General features: G+C 39.3%; 2 protein-coding genes and 1 long non-coding RNA gene across 3 annotated transcripts; all 3 read left to right on the top strand.

Moving 5' to 3' along the window:
* The first annotated feature begins 2,075 nt into the window (after positions 1 to 2,075).
* On the top strand, positions 2,076 to 3,451 carry LOC142172594 (uncharacterized). Its single transcript, XM_075236252.1, has 3 exons — positions 2,076 to 2,267; positions 2,659 to 2,806; positions 2,964 to 3,451. Exons 1-3 carry the CDS (start codon positions 2,076 to 2,078, stop codon positions 3,449 to 3,451), a joined length of 828 nt encoding a protein of 275 aa, XP_075092353.1.
* A 175-nt stretch (positions 3,452 to 3,626) lies between these two features.
* On the top strand, positions 3,627 to 5,415 carry LOC107811045 (uncharacterized). The gene is made up of 2 exons (XM_016635897.1): positions 3,627 to 3,905; positions 5,140 to 5,415. The coding sequence occupies exons 1-2, from the start codon at positions 3,627 to 3,629 to the stop codon at positions 5,413 to 5,415; spliced, it is 555 nt and encodes a 184-aa protein (XP_016491383.1).
* A 6,411-nt stretch (positions 5,416 to 11,826) lies between these two features.
* On the top strand, positions 11,827 to 15,566 carry LOC107811044 (uncharacterized). The gene is made up of 2 exons (XR_001653823.2): positions 11,827 to 12,282; positions 14,870 to 15,566. It is a non-coding gene; the product is annotated as an uncharacterized LOC107811044 (long non-coding RNA).
* The last annotated feature ends 7,280 nt before the right edge of the window (positions 15,567 to 22,846 follow it).

Here is a 22,846-nt window from a genome sequence, read left to right as displayed (position 1 = left end):
GCTTACACTTCCTAGAAGATTTAGAAGACCAAGAGAGAAGAAAGGTTTCATAATAGTTTTATATACGGTTCACATAATATCAAAGCGGTAAAAAGCAGCATTTAGCATATTAGGCTCAAATGTAAAAATCAGATAATAAACAAAAGTCAAGTATAACAGTTATTCTAAGTACGAATTCTAAACCCTGAACCAGATATTTTGGGTTCGATCCGCAGCAGAGACGCCAGATCTGTCACACCTCCTTTTTCCGAGGAATAGGGAGTTTTTCCAATTTAAGTGACATTATTCAAAATAGAATTATTTATTTAAATTAGAATCGTCACTTGGGATAATTATTAAGGCGTCCCAAGTCACCGGTTTATTTTATAATCGAGAAAATTGACTCTATTTTTGGTCTGCAAACACAGAAGACCGGGTAAGAAATTTTGTTAACTCGGGAAAAGGTGTGAGGCACTCCCTCCGTTATTTTAGCACGGTCGCTCAACTATTAATAATTAGCCTAATTATCTGAGTTATTACATGTTTAAACCTATTGTGTATTTTTTTAACCGCTTTTAATAGAATTTTAATTGCTTTTTAGGATTTAAGGAATTTATTTAAATAAGTCGCGATGTCGCGCACTTATTGTTTTTGTACACATTGCGAATCGGGTCACGTGAAACGCACCCACGATCTACAACATGTTGATTTTATTATTATTTGAAGTTATGGTCGAGTCACATGAAATGCGCACCTGACTTGGAGAATTATGTATCAAACTATGCCACGAAAACTATACCCACCGTCACGATGATTTATTATTTAAGCGCATCTAAAACAACTAATATATTTAGAATTATTTTTCTAAACTACTTTGAGATTTGTTGTGAGATTATGACTTATGGAAAGTTCTTTGTAAGATCAGCTATTGGAATCATTAGCAGATTTGCTTACTTGATTAAATGAATGGAAGTCAAATAAATTAATTCATAAGAAAAGGGCCTATTATATTTATTTAAAGAGACTAAGGGTGTGTTTGGTATGGAGAAAAATATTTTCTGGAAAATATTTTCCCATTTTCTCATGTTTGGTTGACACAAATAGTTTGGAGAATATTTTTCCAATCAATTCATTTTCCTTCAATTAGGGGAAAATGTTTTCCCTAAAATTTGAAGGGAAAACATTTTCCTAAAAACAAAATGCGCGATCTGGCTTCTGCCCTTCCCCTCCAAAATCGCTAGTTCCCAAATCAGTCTCTTTCTTTCTCCGATTTCTCTCTCTTCATTCTCCGATTTCTCTCCCTTCTCTCATCTCGCTTCACTCCGATTTCTCTCTCTCCAGTCTCGAATTTTAAGATCTTCGCCATCGCACCAAAACGCCCAGTTTGCTGTCTAAAATCTCCCTCAATTTCGCTCTTGAGCTCTTGACTTTAGGTAACGCACGCCCCCCTTTCCTGCGTTTGTTTTAGGGTTTTAAACTTTTCTTCAGTTTCTTCTATTTTTGCTTGATGAACTGATGAATAATAGTCTAATGCTCTGCCTGATATCCATTGCAATACAAGAGATTAATTCACGAGTTCAAATTTTCAATATTTAGAATCCTAAAATGTAATTTCTGACCTGAATATAGTCAAAAATTGGTACATCTTCAGTTAGTTTGGTTTATCTAAGTATTCGGAACTTTTGGTAAATATTCTTCATGTTGGGATTTGATAGAGTTTGTTTGTTCATGATCCACTTTCTTGTTGTTTTTTATGCTTAATATTAATTTATGTATGATATCAAGTTCTATGTCCTCTTTTGTCTTTCAAGTTATGAAACAAAACAATGTAGTACTGAAAGTTAATGTTACCTATCAAAGCACAAGTGTTGAACTTGGAAGCTTTTCTATCTAGGATACTGTTGATCAAGAAGATAATATATGATTCAAGTTAAATGAAATTTTAGCAATATGGCTTCACCCACAACTTGGAAATTTGATTGTTGTGTGGTCAGAGGAGCTTATATGTTGTGCAATGTGGCTTTTCTTTTAGGCTCTCTTTAATATTTTATCAATCCGTTTTTATGAGTAGAAGTTCTAAAGTTGGGTTGCAACAGATGGAGTCGATTGAAACTGACGAAGATGATGCAATAGTTGGAGCGGTAGCCACATCTGTCTTAACTGCCAGGGCTGCAATTATTTTAGCCTATGAAAATCAAAGTAACATTCCTAGGGCACCTTATACCAACAAAGACCAAGAGAGGGAATTTTACATGAATAGCATTTTGAATGGAAGTATTGTTCATTGTGTAGGTCAGATAAGAATGAGCCAACCCGTATTTTTTGAGTTGTGTAATGCTCTTAGAAGAAATAATTTCTTGAGATCAACCAAAAATATGTCCGTGCAAGAACAAGTACTAATTTTCTTAGAAATTGTTGGTTTTAATGAACGGTTTTGCAAGATAGGGTCGCATTTTTATAGGTTGATTGAATCTGTTCATCGATGTTTCCACATCGTACTTCAAGCAATTTTGAAGCTCTATCCAACCCTTGTGAAATCACGGAATGATACTATCCAGACGGAGATAAGGAACAACCATCGTTATTACCCTTGGTTTGCAGTGAGTAACATATTAAATATTAAGTTTTTAATTAATTTTGAATATTCGTATATATTATTTACTTTAATTGTACGTATAGGACTGTGTAGGAGAAATAGATGGCACACATGTGCTTGCATCTGTTCCTATCGAACACCAAAATAGGTATCGTGGCCGCAAAAGCACAACAACACAAAATGTCTTGGCTGCTGTCAGCTTTAATTTGAAGTTCACATATGTGCTTGCTGGTTGGGAAGGATCTGCTCATGACTCGCGCATATTAAATGATGCATTAGAGAGACCACGGGGGTTTCAAGTCCCAAAGGTATCTTATTCAATCTAAAGTAGTTTATAAAAAGAAAAAAATAAATATGTATATTAATTAACTTTGATTTTGCTTCGTAGATAAATATTATCTTTTGGATGCGGAATATGGTCTTCGTAAGGGGTTTATTTCTCCCTATCATGGAGTACGCTATCACTTACAAGAGTATAGTGATCGTCCTCCCCAAAATGAGAAAGAATTGTTCAACATTCGTCATGCATCATTGAGATCTGTTGTTGAACGTGCTTTTGCTATTCTCAAGAGATGGTTTCGTGTGATTGATAACGAACCCTTTTGGGACTTTAAAACACAAGTGGATGTGGTATTATCATCGTGCATTTTACATAATCACAGAATAGATTTGGAGCCAAATGACCCAACAATACAAGAAGCAGACGGGCAACCACTAGTTCAAACACAAAATGCTCAAATTACTCAAAGTTCTCAAAGGAGTCAAACCTATCAGACACCTAGAGAAAGACGTGAAGAAGCTAGGGAATGTTCATTGAAAAGAGATGCTATTGCTCATGCCATGTTTACAAACTATGATCGGAGGAGAAATAGATGAATTTAGTCTATCAAGAAATAGATTTTTTATAGTCATCTTAGTTTAATTGTTTGTGTTTCCATATGCTCTTATGTATTTTATCTCTATTTATCTTAAATTTCATATTTGACATGTTTCCTATAACAGTTAACAATGGTTAAAAAAAGGAGATAAACAGTTTAGGTGGTAAAAACCAATGGAATATTTGATGTTGGAGATCCTGGCTGATGAAGTGAAGCAAGGGAATAAATCAACTAATCAGATTAAGGCCATCTCATTCAATCGTGTTTCGGATGCCATTAAGCAACAATTAGGAATGGAGGAGTGTACACCTAAGCATGTGGAGAATCATCTCAAAACACTAAGAAGCACATGGAATACAGTGCAAACTCTACTAAATAAAAGTGGTCTTGGATGGGATGATAGCTTGAAGATGATTACTGCCAGTCCTAGAGTTTATGCTTTACACGTTCAGGTAAAATATTTTTATATATATACTTTCTTTATAGTTATTACATAGTTGTAGTAATAATTACATAGCTCTTGTTTGTGACCAAGTATTTTCACCTGAATCTAGTCCTGCCCATGTTGAATCTGTATATGATTTCTTCAATTTTGATTTGGCTGCATCCCCAGAAGAAACTTGAGGTTTAATTCTTAGATGCTCTCAAATTCTTGAATCCAATGTCCCCTTCTGTCTGAGGCTAGATTTTTGCAAGGTATTGGCTTTACCTATGAAGAATCAGCTAAATTTTGTGCTAGATTTGTCACATAGCTTCTGCACGTTGCTGCCCCTCTAGTGTATATATGGATAAATGCAAAGAGTTTAGGTTAGGATGAGGTTTCAGAGGCACCTTTGATTTATGTGATCATTAAACAGAGAGTTCTTGCTTTGCTTAACATAGTGTTATGTGCTTCCCTGTGCGCTAATTTGTTTGGTTAAGGCTTCTTACGAAGGAGATTTATGTATGCTTACCATTTTGAAATGCTTAAAAAATGGAATGTTTGTTCTACTTTACATAAATGCAGTTTGTTGCCTAACCAATAGTCATGATATTATCTAAGCTTTGGGTGAATTATGGAATGTTAGGATGAGGTTTCAGAGAGCCAGATTTTGTGGCAAATTTTCTGATTCATCTAATTTTAAAGCAGTTGTTGTGGGGACCTTAGAATATTTACAGTCAAGAATCAGAAATTCTAGTAAGTCCTCTGCTTTAGTAATTTGAAGACAGATATAGAGAATAGGAAACTGATGTTATTTTTTTGTGCATCTGGTGTTATTGCTGCCTGTCGGTTCTGGACTTCCAAGCATGTTTTAGTTACTGTTTTCTTGTCATATGATTATTAATATTTTTTGTATTGTTTTGTGTAGAGCTATTTATTTCCATGTGAAATGATAAAAATAATATCCATGTGATCATATATGATTGAAGTTTCCTTTTATGTCTAAAGTCTAATGTCAATCTGATAATTAACAGATTCATGTATTTACATGTGATACCATAATTTTATATCCATGTTATATGACTATTTCTAATGGTGAAAGATGACTTTATTATTCCTTGTCCTTGGTGTCTAGCACCACATGCTAGTGTGAAATTTGAATTGCTATAAACTTGTCGTTTGTTGAGAAAGCTAACACGTTGATTATTTTGTTACTGCCTTGCTTGTCCCGTTCGTATAATTTTTGCTTTGTCATTGTATTGTAGGCTCATCCTACTCATGAGAAGTTCATTAATAGAAAGATTGAAATGTTTGAAGAAATGTCCCTTGTGTGCGGGAATGATCGAGCTAGGGGTGATTGTGCTAAGTCCCTTGATGATATAGGCTTGGATTGTAGTTCGAAGAAAGGTAATGATAATGACATTGAAAGACCATCAAAGGAAAAAGATGTGCAAGACGTAGTAAATGAAACTTCTCAAATCAAAGCAAGTCGTAAAAGAAGTCGTTCTTCTGATGTACAAGATGTGGTCGGTGATATATAAACAAAGCTTGGAGAAGTGGCAGCGGTAATCAGTAAGATAGCTGATAGTCGACTAGAGGTGACAAGATTGTATGAAAAAATTATGGCAACAGAAGGTTATGAAGAAGAGTTCTTAGGTGAAGCTTTTGATTATTTGGTGCAAAGCGATATGTTAGCTAAGGCATTCATGGAAAAAAATCAGAATCTCCGCGAGGTTTGGCTGGAAAGATTCAAGCGACAACACTAAAATACATAAATGGGGTTGGAAGCTAGAATAGGAAGCAATTGTTATAGAAAAATATTTTGTTGCTTGTCTAATATGGTGTGTGATAATTCTGTGATGGTTTTTCTCATGTCTACTTGCTTCTTGAGTACTCCTATATTGAGAATGGTTATTATGGAGTTGCTTATATTTCTTCTCTTTTTTCTGTGTATGAGACGTTTATCGTTGTTAACCTGAATCTTATATGTTACATAATAGAAATATTATTTAGAGTACTTTTTTCTCATGTCGTAGATAGAGTATTTTCTTTTTCATTTTAACAAAATGAGTATTTTCTTTTCTATGATATAGAAAAAGTAATTTCTTTTATTTCAACAAAATGAATACTTTTTGTGTTGTACAAAGAGTACTTTCATTTTGTTTCAACAAGAAAAAGCATTTTTTCAGTTATGGACCTCAAATTTTCACTCCCCCACGTTTCTCTCTCCAATTCCCACACCTTCACCCACATTTTCCTCCCACGCCTATGATTTCTGTATCAAAATCTCATTATTTCTTCCTTAGCCAAGGTTTTGAATTCGAATTTGGGTTTTCAAAAGACTTTGTTTGCTTGGATTGGATGTTGTTGCAAAGAATTGAGAATTCTGTCTACGTCTCTCTCTATCTCGCAATCCCAAATTTCAGTAATATAAGAGGAAAGGAAAAGAGAGCAGCAATACCACCATTGATAGCCATTAAAAAGCTTTGAAGCTTTGAATTCTAATTTGGGTTTTCAATAATCATTATTTGTTTGAATTGGGTGTTGTTGTAAATAATTGGGAATATGGTTTGGAGTTTATATCTCAAATTTGAGGGGTTTTGGTGAATATTAGACTTGGTTTTAGCTGAATTTCATATTGAAACTCGAAGAAGAAGAAGAAGAAGAAGAAGAAGAAGAAGAAGAAGAAGAAGAAGAAGAAGTTATAGATAAATTGTAAACTGTTGTTTATTTATTTTTGAGCTTTGTATTTTTGTGTAAAACGTTTTGATGGGAGCTTGTTATTCCACTTCGTCTGTTTTGGAGCTAACTTGTGCAGAAGAGAAGATGTTTTTTAAGTTATACATATTGCTATACCTTTAAATTCAAGAAAGTATGGTTGCATTGTATTTAAAGAGGCGTGAATTCGTAGAATAGGTTGAATGTGAGGAATGAGTAAAATAAGACTCACAATGGCTTGTTTTCTACATTTAATATACAACAAAACTACATATCATTTGAAAAATTAATATGAAAATACAGAATTTCAATGTTTCTATAAATTATCTACAAAATTTCTTAGGAAGATCTATCCCTTCATCATGTTTTTTTGGATTTCATATTTAGCATTGCAATTTCATAAGGAGTAACAAGAGAATATAGGAGAATCACAGAATTGTAGCATAATCGGTATTTTCGATATAATTGCGTTTTTTACAGAAGTTTTAGTCGTTTTTTATTTGTGAAAACAGATAAAAAATATAGGAGAAGTTTTAGTCCTCCTCACCAAAATTTAGTCAAAACCAAGTTTAATCTTCACCAAAACCCCTCAAAATTGAGATATAAACTCCAAACCATATTCCCAATTATTTTCAACAACACACAATCCAAACAAATAATAATTTTTGAAAATCCAAATTTGAATTCAAAGCTTCAAAGCTTTTTAATGGTTGTCAATGGTGGAATTGCTTCTCTCTTTTCCTTTGCTTTGTATTTTCGCCATAATTGCTTTTGTTGCAGAAGAATTGTATTAGATTTTGTCGATTTTGATTTGTGAAATTAGAGAAAATATTGAAACAGAGTTTAGCGCAAAAAACAGAGTACGGAAATTTTGTAACGAAGTCGACGATAGTGATTACTGTGCGTGATTTGCATTGGAAGATCTGAAAAATATTTAATTTCCCTTTTTTAGCGCGCCTAAATAAGGAATCTTATAGCTATAATGATTCCTTATTTAATACATTGTATATATTATGTAGAAATACTATTAGAATGAAGGGTAATATGCAAACTATGAACATATTTGGTAATATAGTTTCTTATATGGTATAGGAACGAAAGTTATAAGAGCAAAATTGCATAAATTCCTACTTAACTTCAAACTGGACTTAGTTATACATGAACATCTCATTATCACTAATCAGAAAAAAATTTCGTAGATTCCATTAAGTTTGTATATTACAAATAAAGGCTTAACCTTCAAACTAAAGAAATTTGTACTAGACAAACTCAAGATCATTTCTTCATAAGTGGACTAAAACCTTACAATCTACAATAAAAAAAAAAGTAATAAAATGAGGATATTGATCCTCTAACGCTAACACACATTAGATTAAATACATGTCTACTTAGACATATCTAACAGGTAAATTTCTATTTTTTTTAGTTAAACATAAGGAAATCATCACATGCGGGCTAGATTTGGATAATTTTCATCTAAAACAATTTACACAAAAAGAAATAACGTATCAGGGATGCTCATGGGGATTAATGAAAGATCAACAAAGTCTCAAGCCTTTAAACATTACAAACCCATTAAGCGGGAAATTCATTAAAAAAAACTTCAACTCAACTCACTGCCATCAAGCATACCATTATGAAACTTCATTCATTTCATAAGTTCATAAGGTGTAGGAAAAATACATGAAAAAAGATGAATACAGAGAGAGGATTAGTACATGATGAAGTTAGGAACTCCAAAGAGAAAAACCAGCTATGGTGCAAGAAATAAACACAACTAAAAGTGCTAAAAAAGAACAAGCTTCCAATATATGCCCAGAAATTTTAAACAGGGCCTTGAAAAGCAAGAGAACCTCTTTTTTTTTTTTGAAGTTTTCTTCAGAATATTTCTTTTTCTAGATTCTTAGCTTTTTAAGTATTCTTGTGAGTGAGTCAATATGCAGAGTATTGACGTGTGTGTGTATGAAGGAGTGTGAGGTCTCTTATATAGAGTATAGGAGTATGCTTTTGTGAGAGAAAAATGAGAGATGAGTGTGAGAATATTCTGCCAGCTCCCTACAAATTAGGGAATTGACATCTTTTCTAACCAATTTTTTTACAGTTGTCTTTATTTAAACATTATTTTCTACTTTCAGCCCCTCTTCTTCTGATTTTATCCCTTTTTACCCCTAAATTGTGACCTAATTGATTTATTTTAATGCTTTTAGTCCCTATTACTAGGTTCTAGAATATCCCAGCCAAAGTAATAGAATTATTCCCTAAAATTCCTATTTCTTTTAACCCTTCTAGCATTCCTATCAGTTACATTCTACACCCCTTGTTTTCAACTCCTTCCTTATTTTCTTTTTAATTTTAAAACAAACCCCAAAATCACATACACTTATCATAAAAAAGATTTTTGAATTAACCCTTAAACTAAAACTTAAGAAAACAATGAAACCATTAAAACGAAAATCAAAATTCATAAAGACTACAAAGGAATCGACTCGGTGTTCAAACATACTAATTAATCCAATTAACTAAAATGAAAGTGATGCATGGGGATGGGCAGACATAACTTTAAATCATGCGTAACCCAACAAACAATGATGAACTAATAAAATGAACACCTAGATATATAATTGAACATAAAAAAAAACAAATAGAGGGTACCTTCTTGGAAGAAATTCAAACAGAATCAGCGCCGATTGAGCGTCATTTTAACCTAGTTCGGATGATCATGCTATGAGTTAAGATTAACATCAGTCAATTGCTCTTATCAAAGAAATCGACTGATGTCAATTTAAAACTCAAAAGACCAAGAAAATCTCAACAAAGAATGGTTAGGGCTTAAACAATCTTTCTGATTTGAAAATTGAGGGATTTGCAAGGATTTAGGACAAATTGATAGGAGATTAGCTATATAGGAAAGCTAGGGATTGTAGAGTGAAGATTTGGAGGGATTTGGAGTGTGGCCGCCGGTCACAAGGGTTTGGGGAAAACTAGGGCGGCTAGGTTTTGGAATGGAGATGAGGGAGATGAAAAATGAAGGGGTTTTCGGGGTTTGGGGGTCAGTTAGGACAGTGTTATGGGATGGGGTGGAGAGTTGCGGACCGTTGGATTAACTGAGATGAAGTGTTGAGATTGGAGGGGTCAAAAGCGGGGTCGTTTTGTATTTAAAGGGGTTGGACCAGATTTTAAAGGTCTGGGCTGGGGCGAATTTGTGGTCAATTGAGCCGCTGATATTGTTTTTGGCCCAAAACATAAGCAAAACCAAGCATACTCTTTAATTCCCTTCTTTGTTTCCCCTTTTTTTCTTTTCCTTTGATTTTAAAATTCTAAACAAATCAATTAAAAATCCTAAATTTGCTCCTAACTTAAATCTAATTTTCCAAATTAAAACTACTTACCTATTTTCTAACATTTAAATAATTAAACAACTTAACCTTTATGAAAGGAAATTATTAATTTTGAAAGTAAAAGCTAAAAAAAATTACCATTGTATTTTTTGTGATTTTCGTTTACTAATGCGATTAATTTATGTCACTAAATTCTAAATGCAAATAAAAATGCTATACAATGAGGATTTGGACATTTTTATGGTATTTTTCATAATTTTAAAATATTAAATATGCACAAAAATGCAACTAAATGCAAACAAACAATTAAAAGGAAATCCTAAGATTATATAAAATTAAAAACAATTGGAAAAATTTATTTTTGTAGATTTTGTTGGAGTATTTTTCGTAGGGAAAAAATTGCGTGCTCACAGTCCTTCGCACCTACCACAGCTGGCTCGTCAGACTGACCCGCAGTGGTAGGAGGCTGAACCTTCTTCTTTGGTTCGTAGTATCCATTAGAGAGTACCATCAGAACGGCTTCTTCGGTCACACCTTTGTGTCATAATCCCTCGGCTCTACCCCGCATCCATGAGATACACTGTAATAGTGATGGGATACGGGTAAGACGAGTTAGCTTGCCTTGGGATCACAGAGACGTTGGCCGACATCATGGCACCCGCATTGATCGGATACCTGGCAATAATAAAAGCAACTAGAACTACCGGCAGAATTGAAAGATAAGTCTCATTCTGGCACGGGTATAGTCTGTTACGAATAAAGGTCTACCATCTCTTCGCCTCAAAGCTCAGAGTGTTCCTCTAAATAGGAACTCCTGCTGTGATCCATGGTGGTGGTGGCCCATGAGCTGCTAGCATCTCTGCTAACCAAGGATGGGATGCCTCCACAAGTTCACACTTCTCTAAGTATTTTGTGGTCTTGACATCATCAAACCCCAAGTAAGTGTTCAATGTGTGCTGGTCAAATCGCACGTTGAGGTTTCTCACCTTTGTTAGCTTTATCCCCTTCTTGATGTGCGCCATATTGGCGTAGAATTCACGGATAATGTACACCGTTGCATCCACCACGCTCTGGTAAACCACATCCACCCTTTGCTTTCTCGAAACTGTCTCAAGACTGCAAGGTTGTACTTTTATAGATCTTTCGAATGGAACTATCGCTCAAGAGTGAGCGACCTCACTGGCTTTCACTCACGGAAGCTGGAGAAGGCTACTAAGCTAACAAACCGGTCCTCCCATACCTCTTTCTTTCTCAACCTTTCAAGACCGGAAACTGTAGCATCCCCCCATCTGCCATCATCGGGGATGTCATCAACTGTAGTAGCCGGTGCCTCAAGGACAACTGTAGTGGATGGCGTAGAAGCCTAACTAGCACTTTCCGAACCCTCGAAACTGCTTTGAGATGTGGTAGGCTTGTCCTGGAGCTGATACCTTCCTGGTGGCATTGATTGGACAGGCGGCAGCTCTTGAACTGAGTTTCCCTCCGATGCTTCCCTACACTGGACTAAGAGGGCTCTACACCTCTCCCTCTACCGGCCGTAGCCTTATTTATGATTATCTTTTGGAGGGCGAGGGGTAAAGCATTCTTGCCTCGACCCCTGGAAGGTTCTCCCCTCCCCTTTGAAGTATCACCTCTCCCTCGATATCTAACCATTTTTTTACCAAGCAAAATTAGGTGTCAGTTGCAATTCAAGTGCATACATACAAGCACTACAAGAAAAAGCCTTATTAGGGACCAACATTTAGCGACAATTTAAATATTTTCCCTAAAAGTGTACTTATAGGGATTATTGGTCTTTAATATGTAATTTTATACAATTAGCTATTTTGATTTGTATAAAAATTAATATCTGGTCTCTAATATTGGATTTTAGCGGGATAGGGGGTGCGGGAACTGACGAAAACTAAAAGTAAAAAAAAAAGGAAATTAATCACAGTATCCCTCCAAATTTTCTTTTCACCCTAAAATCTCTCAAATACAAGTACTTTCAGCCTAAAATCCCTAGAGACTCGACCGCTAACCGATCGATCCTTCAAAATTCAGAAGGTAAAATTCGATCGTACCTAAAATCCCTAGAGATGGCGAAGCTAAAATTCAGAAGGTTATAAAGAATTAAACTCAGAAAGGTTGCAAAGAGGAGACGACGAAGCTAAAATCCCTAGGAACGGCCGATAACTCCTTCAAAATTCAGAAGGTAAAAAAACTAAGAAAGGTTGCAAAGAGCGAGGCGCCACTTTGTCGTCATTGTTGAGAGCTCTGTACAGAATGAACTCTGTTTAATTTCTTGTTTGGAGGCCTTAATCCAAAGTACTTTACACAAATTATACTATTGGACTATCCGCCTAAACAAGAGTAAGTTTAATTTCTTTCTCTTTGATCTGTTCTGTTTCTTTAAATTTCTTATTCGTGCTTTTTCCCCCCCATTGAATCAGAAATCTGTTCTGTTTATTTGATTTTGTTTAATTTACTTTACTAATTGTTTTAGTTCGATGGGTGGAAAGAAACGGAAAAAGACTATCAATTTAAGTGTTTGTGGAAATAATTTTATAGTTTAACTAGTACTACAATATCAAAAGCATTAGAAGGATCATCAATAATTGCACCATAAGTTAATGAAACTGCATTTTGTGAATAAAAGGACCTCTTTTAACTCAAAGATTATCTGATTTCAGTAAGATATCTTTTTCTAACATGAAGAAAAACATATAAGATGTCAGCTGAAGAGTAAAATTTTTGGCAGAACGCAGCCTTTGTTGAACCTTTTTGTCGTGCTTTTGCTCAGTTAGTCTTTTCATAGCAAGAAAGTACAAACATGTCACGATCATAACCTTTTTGTCGTGCTTTTGCTCAGTTAGTCTTTTCATAGCAAGAAAGTACAAACATGTCGCAATCATATCTTCATATAAGTGGATAATATAGGAATTTTCTAATTAGAATGTTGAGTTTTATGGAATTTTGTTTGCTTAAATTAATGAGAAAATTAAGTTTGGCCTATTCGAGAAATCTTTGTCCAGTTGAAGAACAAAGAAACATTGTCGTGGACGAGACTCCAAGTTTGCAGTGGATTCTCTGACTAATTAAATATCTTTTATTAAATTGGTGATACATCTTTCATTGGATTACATTAATCTATTTTTCTTTCCTTTTTAGTTCTGAATTATGTTAAGAATAAAATGCAAGCATTTTTAAATACAAAAAAAGAGCCCCTACTTTCTGAATAAATTGAAGCAAGTGATGAAGAATTCACATGGGAGATGAGTCAGATCTCCTCTGTAATTCAAATCCAGGAGCTGCTATACATACATTGTTCTTCTAATAAATTTTCAGAAAGCACAGTTGATTAGTCGCTATTAACTTCCTATAGCTACTATAGGCTTCTTCAATTTTTTGTTTCTTTATTTGTTTTCTGCAACTTAGAATTCTATATATGGAGAGTCAAAATCCCGGGTTCTATATGTCGAAATCTCTCTTGCTAATTGACCTTTTAGGTTTTCTTTTAGGTTCTATTGTTTACTATACAATATCAAAAGCATAGAATGATAGTTATTGTATCATTTTTTTTATTTAAGGAAGACAAGATAAAAAATCAGTGATTTAATTTTAGAGTGTCTTATGTGTTTTAATTTCTCATTTTGTTGAGCAATTGTGAGTTATATGTTATGCATATCAACTTGTAGTTTATTTCATTCTTGTCAAATCATAAGAAGTTTAGTCATAAAGATGATTCTGACAAGTGTAATAACAAGTAATGTGCATCGTAGTACTTTCTTTTATAAGTAATGTGCATCTTAATGCTTTTGTGATCTTAATTTTTTAAATATTATTTCTATTTACTATCCAAGGTTATGGCACCAAGTAAGCGATGGATGCAACTTGTTGATAACCGACTTGACGAATCCTACTTAATTGGGGTGCAAAATTTTTTAGATTATATGTAACAGCCCAGCCCGCTAGTGATATTGTCCGCTCTGGGCCTAGGCCCTCACGGATTTAAAATGCGTCATTAGGATTTAAGACTTGTTAACTTATATACCCAGCATCCCTCTTATTTTCATTAGTATTCATACAATATGCATTTGAAAAGGTTCTCAGCCCTCTCAGGATTAGCATCAGAGACTGAAAATCTCCTTTGTTGGCTGAGTTGTCTAATGTGACATCTTTTAGTAGCTGAGTTCAGATACTGTTGGCTGAGTTCACTTCCTAAATTACTTGTCTAATGTGACATCTTTTAGTATGCCTACTTGCCTTACTGCTACTTGAGAGATTTGCATTCAGTCATTCTTATTCTTGTATGCCTAATCTTTTCTCTTTAACTTAGTAGTGCCAAGCTGAAATTTTTAGCCTTTAGGTTCTCAAGCTTGCTTTTTGCATGCTAGTGATTGAGCTAAGTTACTGTTAATTGTTCCATTGATTCACTGATTCCTCTTGGGTTTTAGAGGCCCTACTAATTTAATTGCAATTAAAGCTTGCCGTAAGCTTCTAGAGTGTTGTAGAGTTCGTTGCAAATTGATTATGCAATGACTGTTCTTAACTTCTTCCCCAAATCCCTTTTTTCTAATGGTGGAGAATGATGTGAGATCTTGTTGGACTGTATTGTCTTCTGAATTTTGTTCGCACGTAGGCCACTGAAAAACTGATGAACACTGCGTGTTCCTCACCGTCCTCTTTTACACTCTAATGTTTAATGATTATAATTAGTCTCTCTGTCTGCTGAAAAATAAGGAAATAATACTGTCACTATCTTTTTATTTGTCATGGAGCTGTTGTTTCCACTCAGCTTTGTGAAAATAGAGAATCTTATCAATTGCTATAATCCAGGCAATGATACACCTACTAAACTTACTGTTCTTCTTGTCAATTCCCATACCTACTGTGATAACATTCCATCTACATTGTTATATATAGTTTTTCTAACTGAAATTTCTTATTTCTTCTACAGGTTTTGGATATTGAAGTACTAGAAGCATATTTTTGACGACATACAGATTAGCCATCATTTTGCCGAGAATTTCAAGAAAATTTTACATTACAATCGAGAGATATTAGTGATATGTAATTTTTTGCTAAATGTTTATGAACACAATATTGTGACTAGCTTACATCATTGATGTACGGTGCAACTAACTGCTGTTGAGTATTTTTGGTATTATTTTATGATAGCAACATCATCTATATATTAATATTCCCGATTTCTGGTTGCAAATTGAATGTGATTTAGGGACTTGTAACTTGTTTCTTTAGGGACTAGTGTACGTGCCAAAATCAGAGGACTTGATTTCTCGCTGTCAAGTCATTTCGGAAGAACGCCTCGAGACCCCGAGGACAGGAAGCCACGACCGAGTTCCCGACCTCGGGGCTCGTCGAGGCTCGACTCAGAGAAGATGGAGATCGAAGCCAGGACAGAAGGGGAAGCTCCCAAGGCACACGGCTAAGTCTGACAGGGCCGCCCTATCCAGAGCCTATGCTGATCTGAGGCATCGCATCAAGCCATCCCATCTCCATACTTTGTAATAAATCTCTACGTACTTGTAGCCGAGTTCCCCTCCTATATAAAGGGGACTCACCCTACCTTGTAAAGGACTAATGTTGCTCCATTTCTCCACAGGTGCAATAATATATATCTCTCTCTCTCTCTCTTTTCTTTCTAACTTCTTCGTTCTCACTCGCCCGAGGTTACCTTGATATCCATCGTTTCATTACTTGTTCTTCATCATATAACTCAGTATTGGCCATAAAGAGCCTTGTTTAATTATATCTTCACCTTTTATCCCGTCCCCGACTATCCCCGATAGCTTGAATTTGACCCTGACGTTGACCCCGAGGTCCCCATCGATCGGACCTATATCCGAGCAGCAGGCTCTTCGGTTCGATTTCTATCTCGTTTTAGCTTGCATTTCATCATTAAACTCCACATTATTAGCATCAACTGCTCTAACAACTAGCTCGGGAATATATCACGTATTTTTAGAATTCTATTTACAAATTTAATTGTTCTTACCATTTTCACGGTAAACAGTTTACCGCCTACCATGAGGCTAAAAATAATAGTGATTATTTTCTTGCTGGTTTCATTGCACAAACACACATTATCTTTCACACTTTTTCTTGTCCAAAAATCTCTTGATTTCAGGTCAAAATATCTGGCTCGGTAAATGGAGTCGAGAATGGCAACCTCGAAAATTACGGGGAAAATGGCGTGGCTGTCCCGGTTGCCGGAGCACCACTACATAATCCCGATAACACGCCCAGACTGATTCTAGCGAACGCGGACTCACAGGACGCACATCAAGTCGACGAAACTTCTCACACCAACAGGAGCATCTGGCACAGCGACCAACAAGAAGCTCAAAAAACCCCGGCCCGGGAAGAACAGGAAGTTAGTCTTCATGTTATTTTTGAAATGTTGCAGGCACAGCAGTTGGCTATCGCTCAGTTGCAGAGCCATCCAGGGATCCCAAGCACAGTAGCGTTGGAAACGACTCCCTGCATCGAACGAGTACCCAAAAGATCAAGCAACAACGTATCGATAATAGACCCCGCCACAACGAAGACGTTGGAGGACCTCTCCAAGAGAATCAAGTCAGGTTCTTGAAGGCTCAAGCAACAGTTATCTCCTAGGGTAGCGGTCCCGGAACCTGCTCCACGGAAATACGGAACGCCAGAACTCCCTAGGTGCGATAGGACCTTGGATCCCGACGAGCACACTACCGCTTACACATGTGCGGAAAATGGCAACGACCTTCAAGATGATGAGTTTGAGCCCATCCCGTTGAAAAAGTTCGGGGAAACACTCTCAAGAGAAACCATGATGTGGCGCCGCAGCCTAGCGCCTGACTTCACAAACTCGCTTACCATGTCAGCAAATCCCTCTGCAGGAGCACACACCGACGCCATCAAAGCAGTAACGGAAGAGCCCGACATATCTGAGGACAAACAAAGAGAGAGTGAAACACCACAGGAAGTCGCGCCTTATTCCCTGATAGGACAAATGAGATCGCTCCCGGTTTCGGATGATTGGGCGACCCAAGCCTTCGCCCAAAGTTTAAACGAAGCATGCCCGGCGACTCTAGGTCATTTCAAACGAAGCTTAATCAGATACCTAGCCGAGACCTGGTCGGATGACCGTACCCAGCACCGGCCATGAATCAGGGCCATGGACAACCGTCCAGGAGCCTCTACAGGCCCGGTATACCCAAACAGGCTCCCAACAAAGAAACTAATGCCCAACAGATGGAGGTACCATCCATGCACCGCGAATGGGAGGAATGCCACTAGATGCAACCTACCTCGCAATGGTAGGAAACAGTTCGAGGGCAACGTCCTCGAGGAACCTTCAGTGGAACCGGATCTGATGAGGCACAACTGGCAGAGGAACACCGTCCAGCGGAGTACAATTTCGACATTGCCATGCCAAACATCATGATCACCATAAGTGAAACCAGGGATGCCGAACGACTCAGACCTATTCAACCAAGACCACTTCAAAAGAACCACAACCCGGCACGGGAACCATAGGGCAAGCGCAGCCACGGGATCAAAAATAACCACCAGCTCAGAAGAGTGACAGCCATGCTGCTTAGCAAAAATCACCGCCGAGTACCATCGAGCGGTCAGACTCGAGTCCAGCCCCAAGGGAGGAAGGCAACCGGGAATGATGAAGTGAACGAGCCACGACGTATTACCACGATAGTGAAGGAGCGGCGACACCCTCCGAGGACTCATAAAATGGGAAGTGAAAATGTTCGCCGTCAGGGAAAAATGGGTCCAGGGAAATATTCCGGAGAATACCCTTATATCCAGGGAAAAGGGAACCGAGACTCCGCCACGGCATCACACTGATGCATTGGTAACCCTCTCCCTCACTTGATCTATTTTGAATAAAACATGTGTTCATGAATTCAGGTGGTTCGATCACGTGCAACAACGATGTCGGACCAAAGTCAGTGGGGCGGTCCGGACTAATAGACCAAATCGCTCTCGTATCTCGAATCCCTGGTGAATCCCGAACGACAATCGTCACAAAGACCATTCTCTTGATACAGCCCGTCTGAGCTCGGGCCGGGACGTCGAGCTCTTTACCATCAAAGGAAGCACAAAGCACGGGCGTTTTATTTAGACGACCACTGGGACACCACCCGGGGACAGCATCGGCCTCGTTTCGCCAAAAGAATGAACCCCTCACAAAGGGCAGGACTAAAATAAGTCGACAGAAAGCAATACGCGACAAGAGAAAATTCTTCACCATCTAGCGCAACGCCGACATCAATGCCCCCACCCTCAGAAGGATCAAAGGGTAAGCAAACCACATCTTCGGCCAAGCCTGATAAGACATAACGGGGGGCTATATCGGGACTCACACCTCGAAAGGGTAGGAACATACCAAATCTCAAAACGTCTCCTACACATCCCTCGGTGAGGAAGAACTGCTTTACTCCCTTGTTATTTTTTCACTAACCTGTATGCAGACAACTGGCCAGGATATTAAAAAGTTCTAACGCTACCCAGAGATCCATAGGACTTGAAAAAGGGTCTGTCACGCTCTTTCCCCTCAAACGGGCTTTTGCCCCGAAGAGGGCCTCGTCAGCAAGATTATTAGCGGAGCAACGTACCCCCTAGAGGAGGATCCGATAAGGTCACATGCCTTCTTCTACAATCCAACGACAAACGATGATCTTCTTCTAAGGGCACCGTCCCCCCAGGAGGACCGGGAAACGGCAGACTATGACCCAATCGAGAATTATGTACCGGATCGAATGGTCCGAGGAGCCGCACCCGCGCGGGCCGGGCTCACGACAATGAAACAATGTATGATTACACCAAGCAATAAAAGGACATCTTTTCAGCATATTATTCTCCAAGCAAGGGAATCTCGAGTATACTCCAGGCGGGGACCACTCCACCAAACGCATCCTGAAATACTCGGAGACTTAACGTCAATAATTTGGCACTCACTCGACCCCAGGATCGGAACACCGAGCTCATAAAGCCCCTACAAGGCAACAACGAGCTCACGAAAAGTAGTCTTTATGCTTAAACAAATTCGATGACTCGGAGAGTGTCATTCATCGCCAATCGCCATGCGCTGGAAAACCAGAAACTATAAGACCCCTATCGGGCATACTCGGCGTAACCAGATCTATTCTACATTACAAAAACTGTAAAACCTCAACTGGCATGACAAACTGTAAGACCTCAATAGGCATGAAAATCCCGAAGTTTAGGTTATACGTCACATTTGTAAGAGTCCCAAAAGGGCATACCCTCGGTGTAGACGCCTAAACTGTCACTCGGGATCAAAAATGGCTCCGACCAAACGCATATGACTACGGTCAAAATGGCTGATACAGCCAAACTAACGTGACTCAGGGACGCCCGATCGTTGCTAAACAAAAATCGCAGGCCACTACTTCGAATATACTTCAAAAGAACCTGTTAAAACAGGCTTCCCTCAACAGGCAAAAACGAGCTTCGACCATGTCAGCTCCAAATCACAAGGCTTCGATCTATTCAGTCTACGGGCTATGAACCTTTCGAAGTGCTCAAACATCGTTGATAATAATTTAAAATTGAGGTTCTTGTAGAACTGACGGCGGGTCAGGCAAAAATCTTTCAAAAGACCTTAACGAGCGGAAAACAAAGCCTACAAAAAGCCCACGGGCAAAAATAGCGTAAGAGCCATTGTCGCCGGCTAAGCAAGCCTCCGGGCCACATATTCAAAGGTCACTACGACCAAACAACGTAAGAGCCATTGTCGCCCAGCTAAAAAATTGATAACTTGAGGATTAAAATGAGCTCGAATCGTAATCCGATTCGGAGACCAGATCCAAAATAGTTAACTATGCAAGCCTCCAGGCCACATATTGAAAGATCTCAACGACCAAAACAGCGTAAGAGGCACTATTGCCAGTCTGAAAATACTTAAGGGTCAATTAAAGCTCGAATCGCAACAAGACTCGGAGACTGGACCCGAAATAGTTAAAATGAAAACATGCCTAAGGGCACGGCATAAATGCCACTATCGCCAGCCGAGTGAACCTCTGGGCCACCCACCTGTAAGGTCACTTCAACCTGAAGCACAAAATGCCATTGTCATATACCCATGCAGGCAGGATAAAACTTGAGGGTCAATTGAAGCTCGAATCGCAATGCGACTCGGAGACTGAACCCAAAATAGTCGAAATGGCAAATGCCCAAGGGCAAGAAATGGGAACAGTTACTACCTGACCACACGAGCATAAATGATTTAAGGGCAAGAAAGCTCGAGTCAGGGCCTGACTCGGAGACTAAGTCTAAACAGCTGGGCAAAGCACGGAAGCCCCAATGCCTGCTGACGTCAAGGATCGCACTTAAGAGCCTCTGGGCATGCCCGATCAGTTCTGAACCTACGAGGATCCAGCCAAGCACCGAAACTAGCCCGCCTAGTCGAAAGAAATAACAAAAAGAGATGCAGAAGAAATAAAGCTTCAAATTTCCTCTTATCTTACATACGCAAAAAAGCGCACTCTCTATCTACAGACATGCTCTACATATATCAAATACAAAGCGGGAAAACGGCAAAATCTACACTCCGCTCTTCGTGTCATCAGCAAGAAATGACTGCGCGTCACGCTCGTCCGCCCTTGCTCGAGACAATTCCTTCGAGAGAACGAAGCCACTCGCACCGCTTTCCTCAAGTACCTTTCTTCGGGATCTGTAACGAACATATTCTTAGACCCTCTTCTCCCGGTCGAGGGCTCACTTTAGCTCAGCTTGAGCATCCGTAACGTCTTTCATACGAATCGCCATCTCCTGATCAGCCTTGGTTCGGCTTAGTTCCGCTTCAGCCCGGGCATTAATTATCTCAGCCCTGATCTTCGAGAGATCAGATTCAAGTTTCCCGATCATGTCCGCTTGAACTTTGGCATTGTCATGAGCCAAGAAGAGTTGGGCTTCGAAGGCAGGGACCTTGGCCAAGGTGCTTGTCTCCTCTAAAGCTTGAGCTTGCACCTGAGCCCTTAGCTCACCACAAGCAGCTCTGACGCGGTCAATGTCGCCCTTGAGGTACTCCAAAGCCTCCGTCTTTTTCTGCAGCTAATACAACAAAAAGAGGGTTAACCTTAAGGGCCAAAGAGAGCAAAGCGCAAGCTGTAAAAAGTTACCTGCTCCATCAAATAGCTCTCGTAATTCGAGCTCCGGTACGCCTCATATCGTCAATGCTGCAACTCAACCTCTTTCTCCTCGCTAAGGAGCCTAAGGGACTCGCCCTCGTCCATTTCTGAAGCTTGACCCCTTGACGGAGCAGCTCAGACATAAGCCTATCACAGGCCTGCACAAGAAAAGTTCAATAGAGGGAGGAGGATGCGGAATACAGGAAAACTACGCCTAAACTCACCACGAAGTGAAGACAACAAACTTCCTTAAAGTCAGAATATACTCTTATCGATCCTGCCTATTCGGCCCCAGATACTTAGAGGAGTCGCCGACCGGGAATCAGATACTCCGGGAGCAGCAGACTCGGACAATGCCTTCTCCTTGAAAACACGATCCTGTTCAGCACCACTAAAAGCTCCATCACACTGCGGGTGCCAATCCCATTTATCGCCATCGTCCCTCGTCTCAGAGGTCGACGCCTCTTTCTCCCCTTCGGAAGAGCACTGCGTCATCCCGAAGAACCTCCCAATACCTACAAACGGCAAAACCGATACAAAAGAAAGAAGGGAAATGTTACCTCAAATATACGAAGGCAAAGGCAGTGTGCGCGCATACCTTGGTATTTCACTCCCCATCTGGCATGGAATACTCACCACCGACGTTCATCGCAGGTCGAATGGGTCGTCAGCCTCCAGACCCAGCCGAGCAGGTCAAGGACCTTGCCCGGCGTCCATGAAGTCGCTGCAACAAGGGATAAATGCTATTATTCAACTAATTTTTGCTATAGGCAAAATCTGAAAAGGCACCAGACGCTCCGCTCACGTGCATAAATCCACCCTTCGGGAAATGGCAAAAGCTCCACAGGGATAATGTCGACCGTCCAAACCCAGATAAACCAACTGGCCCACTCTCGATCCCCATCCTCTTCGTCATCAACTACAAAGGGTGTGGACGAACGACACCTTAGGGTCAGCAGGTCCTGGTGATGAAAGGGCTGGTATAGCCTGACAAGGTGGTTAAGCGTGAATTCAAGCCCAACCTTCTCCGCAAAGAACCTCATCATCAGCACCACTCGCCAAAACGACGAATGTATCTGCACCAAAGTAACCCGATACTCCAAGCAAAAATCAAGCACGACCCTATCAAGGGGACCAAATGCGAAAGGATAGAGGTATACACTCAAGAATCCATCATTAGAGTCCGTAACACTCTCATCTAAGGGAAGCACCTGCAGCGCTACCCCCTCGCTCCATCCACAATACCTCCTCACCATCTCCAGATGTTCCCCTCTTATTAAAGGCACCGTCTTCAGAGCAAACTCTCGCTGTTTCTGAGCGCCGGGAGTAGCACTCTCCAATCCCTGCCGGGCCGGCCCCAAAGTGCTTGCCATGATTATGGTAAAACTAATAGATTAGAGCAAGGGTGCGCCAACACTTTTTGCCCCTGAAGAAATGAAGAACCCTATGCCAAAGTGGAAGGGCAGTTGCCTGAAAATAGTGAGGTCTTACGAAGAAGCCAAAACCGCCCCACATATATGCGAGAAGCGGCGGCGACTTGCCTATCCGGAGTAAGCCCTGGGAAGCCAATAGCCTCGATACAGATTGACAGAGTGGGACCCGATCCAGGAAGCATCCTTCAAAGAGAAGCCAAGACTTAAGGAACCGTCCGTACTATCTCCAATCTCGAGGCAGCATTCTACCTCGAGGATCCCTACCCAAAAGAAGTCATACTTCGGGAAGCTTTCAATGCCATCACTCGACGTGAGGCAGTACCTGATCCCATGGTT

This window comes from Nicotiana tabacum, chromosome 18 (genome assembly GCF_000715075.1).
Source record: "Nicotiana tabacum cultivar K326 chromosome 18, ASM71507v2, whole genome shotgun sequence".
Classification (NCBI taxonomy): domain Eukaryota; kingdom Viridiplantae; phylum Streptophyta; class Magnoliopsida; order Solanales; family Solanaceae; genus Nicotiana; species Nicotiana tabacum.
This window is presented reverse-complemented; position numbering and strand designations above follow the sequence as displayed.

Coding starts and splice junctions, on each gene's coding strand:
- LOC107811045 (XM_016635897.1), top strand. CDS start 3,627: ATGGAATATTTGATGTTGGAGATCCTGGCTGATGAAGTGAAGCAAGGG. Junction 3,906..5,139: donor TTTATGCTTTACACGTTCAG/GTAAAATATTTT, acceptor ATTGTATTGTAG/GCTCATCCTACTCATGAGAA.
- LOC142172594 (XM_075236252.1), top strand. CDS start 2,076: ATGGAGTCGATTGAAACTGACGAAGATGATGCAATAGTTGGAGCGGTA. Junction 2,268..2,658: donor ATGGAAGTATTGTTCATTGT/GTAGGTCAGATA, acceptor TTGTACGTATAG/GACTGTGTAGGAGAAATAGA. Junction 2,807..2,963: donor GTTCACATATGTGCTTGCTG/GTTGGGAAGGAT, acceptor TTTGCTTCGTAG/ATAAATATTATCTTTTGGAT.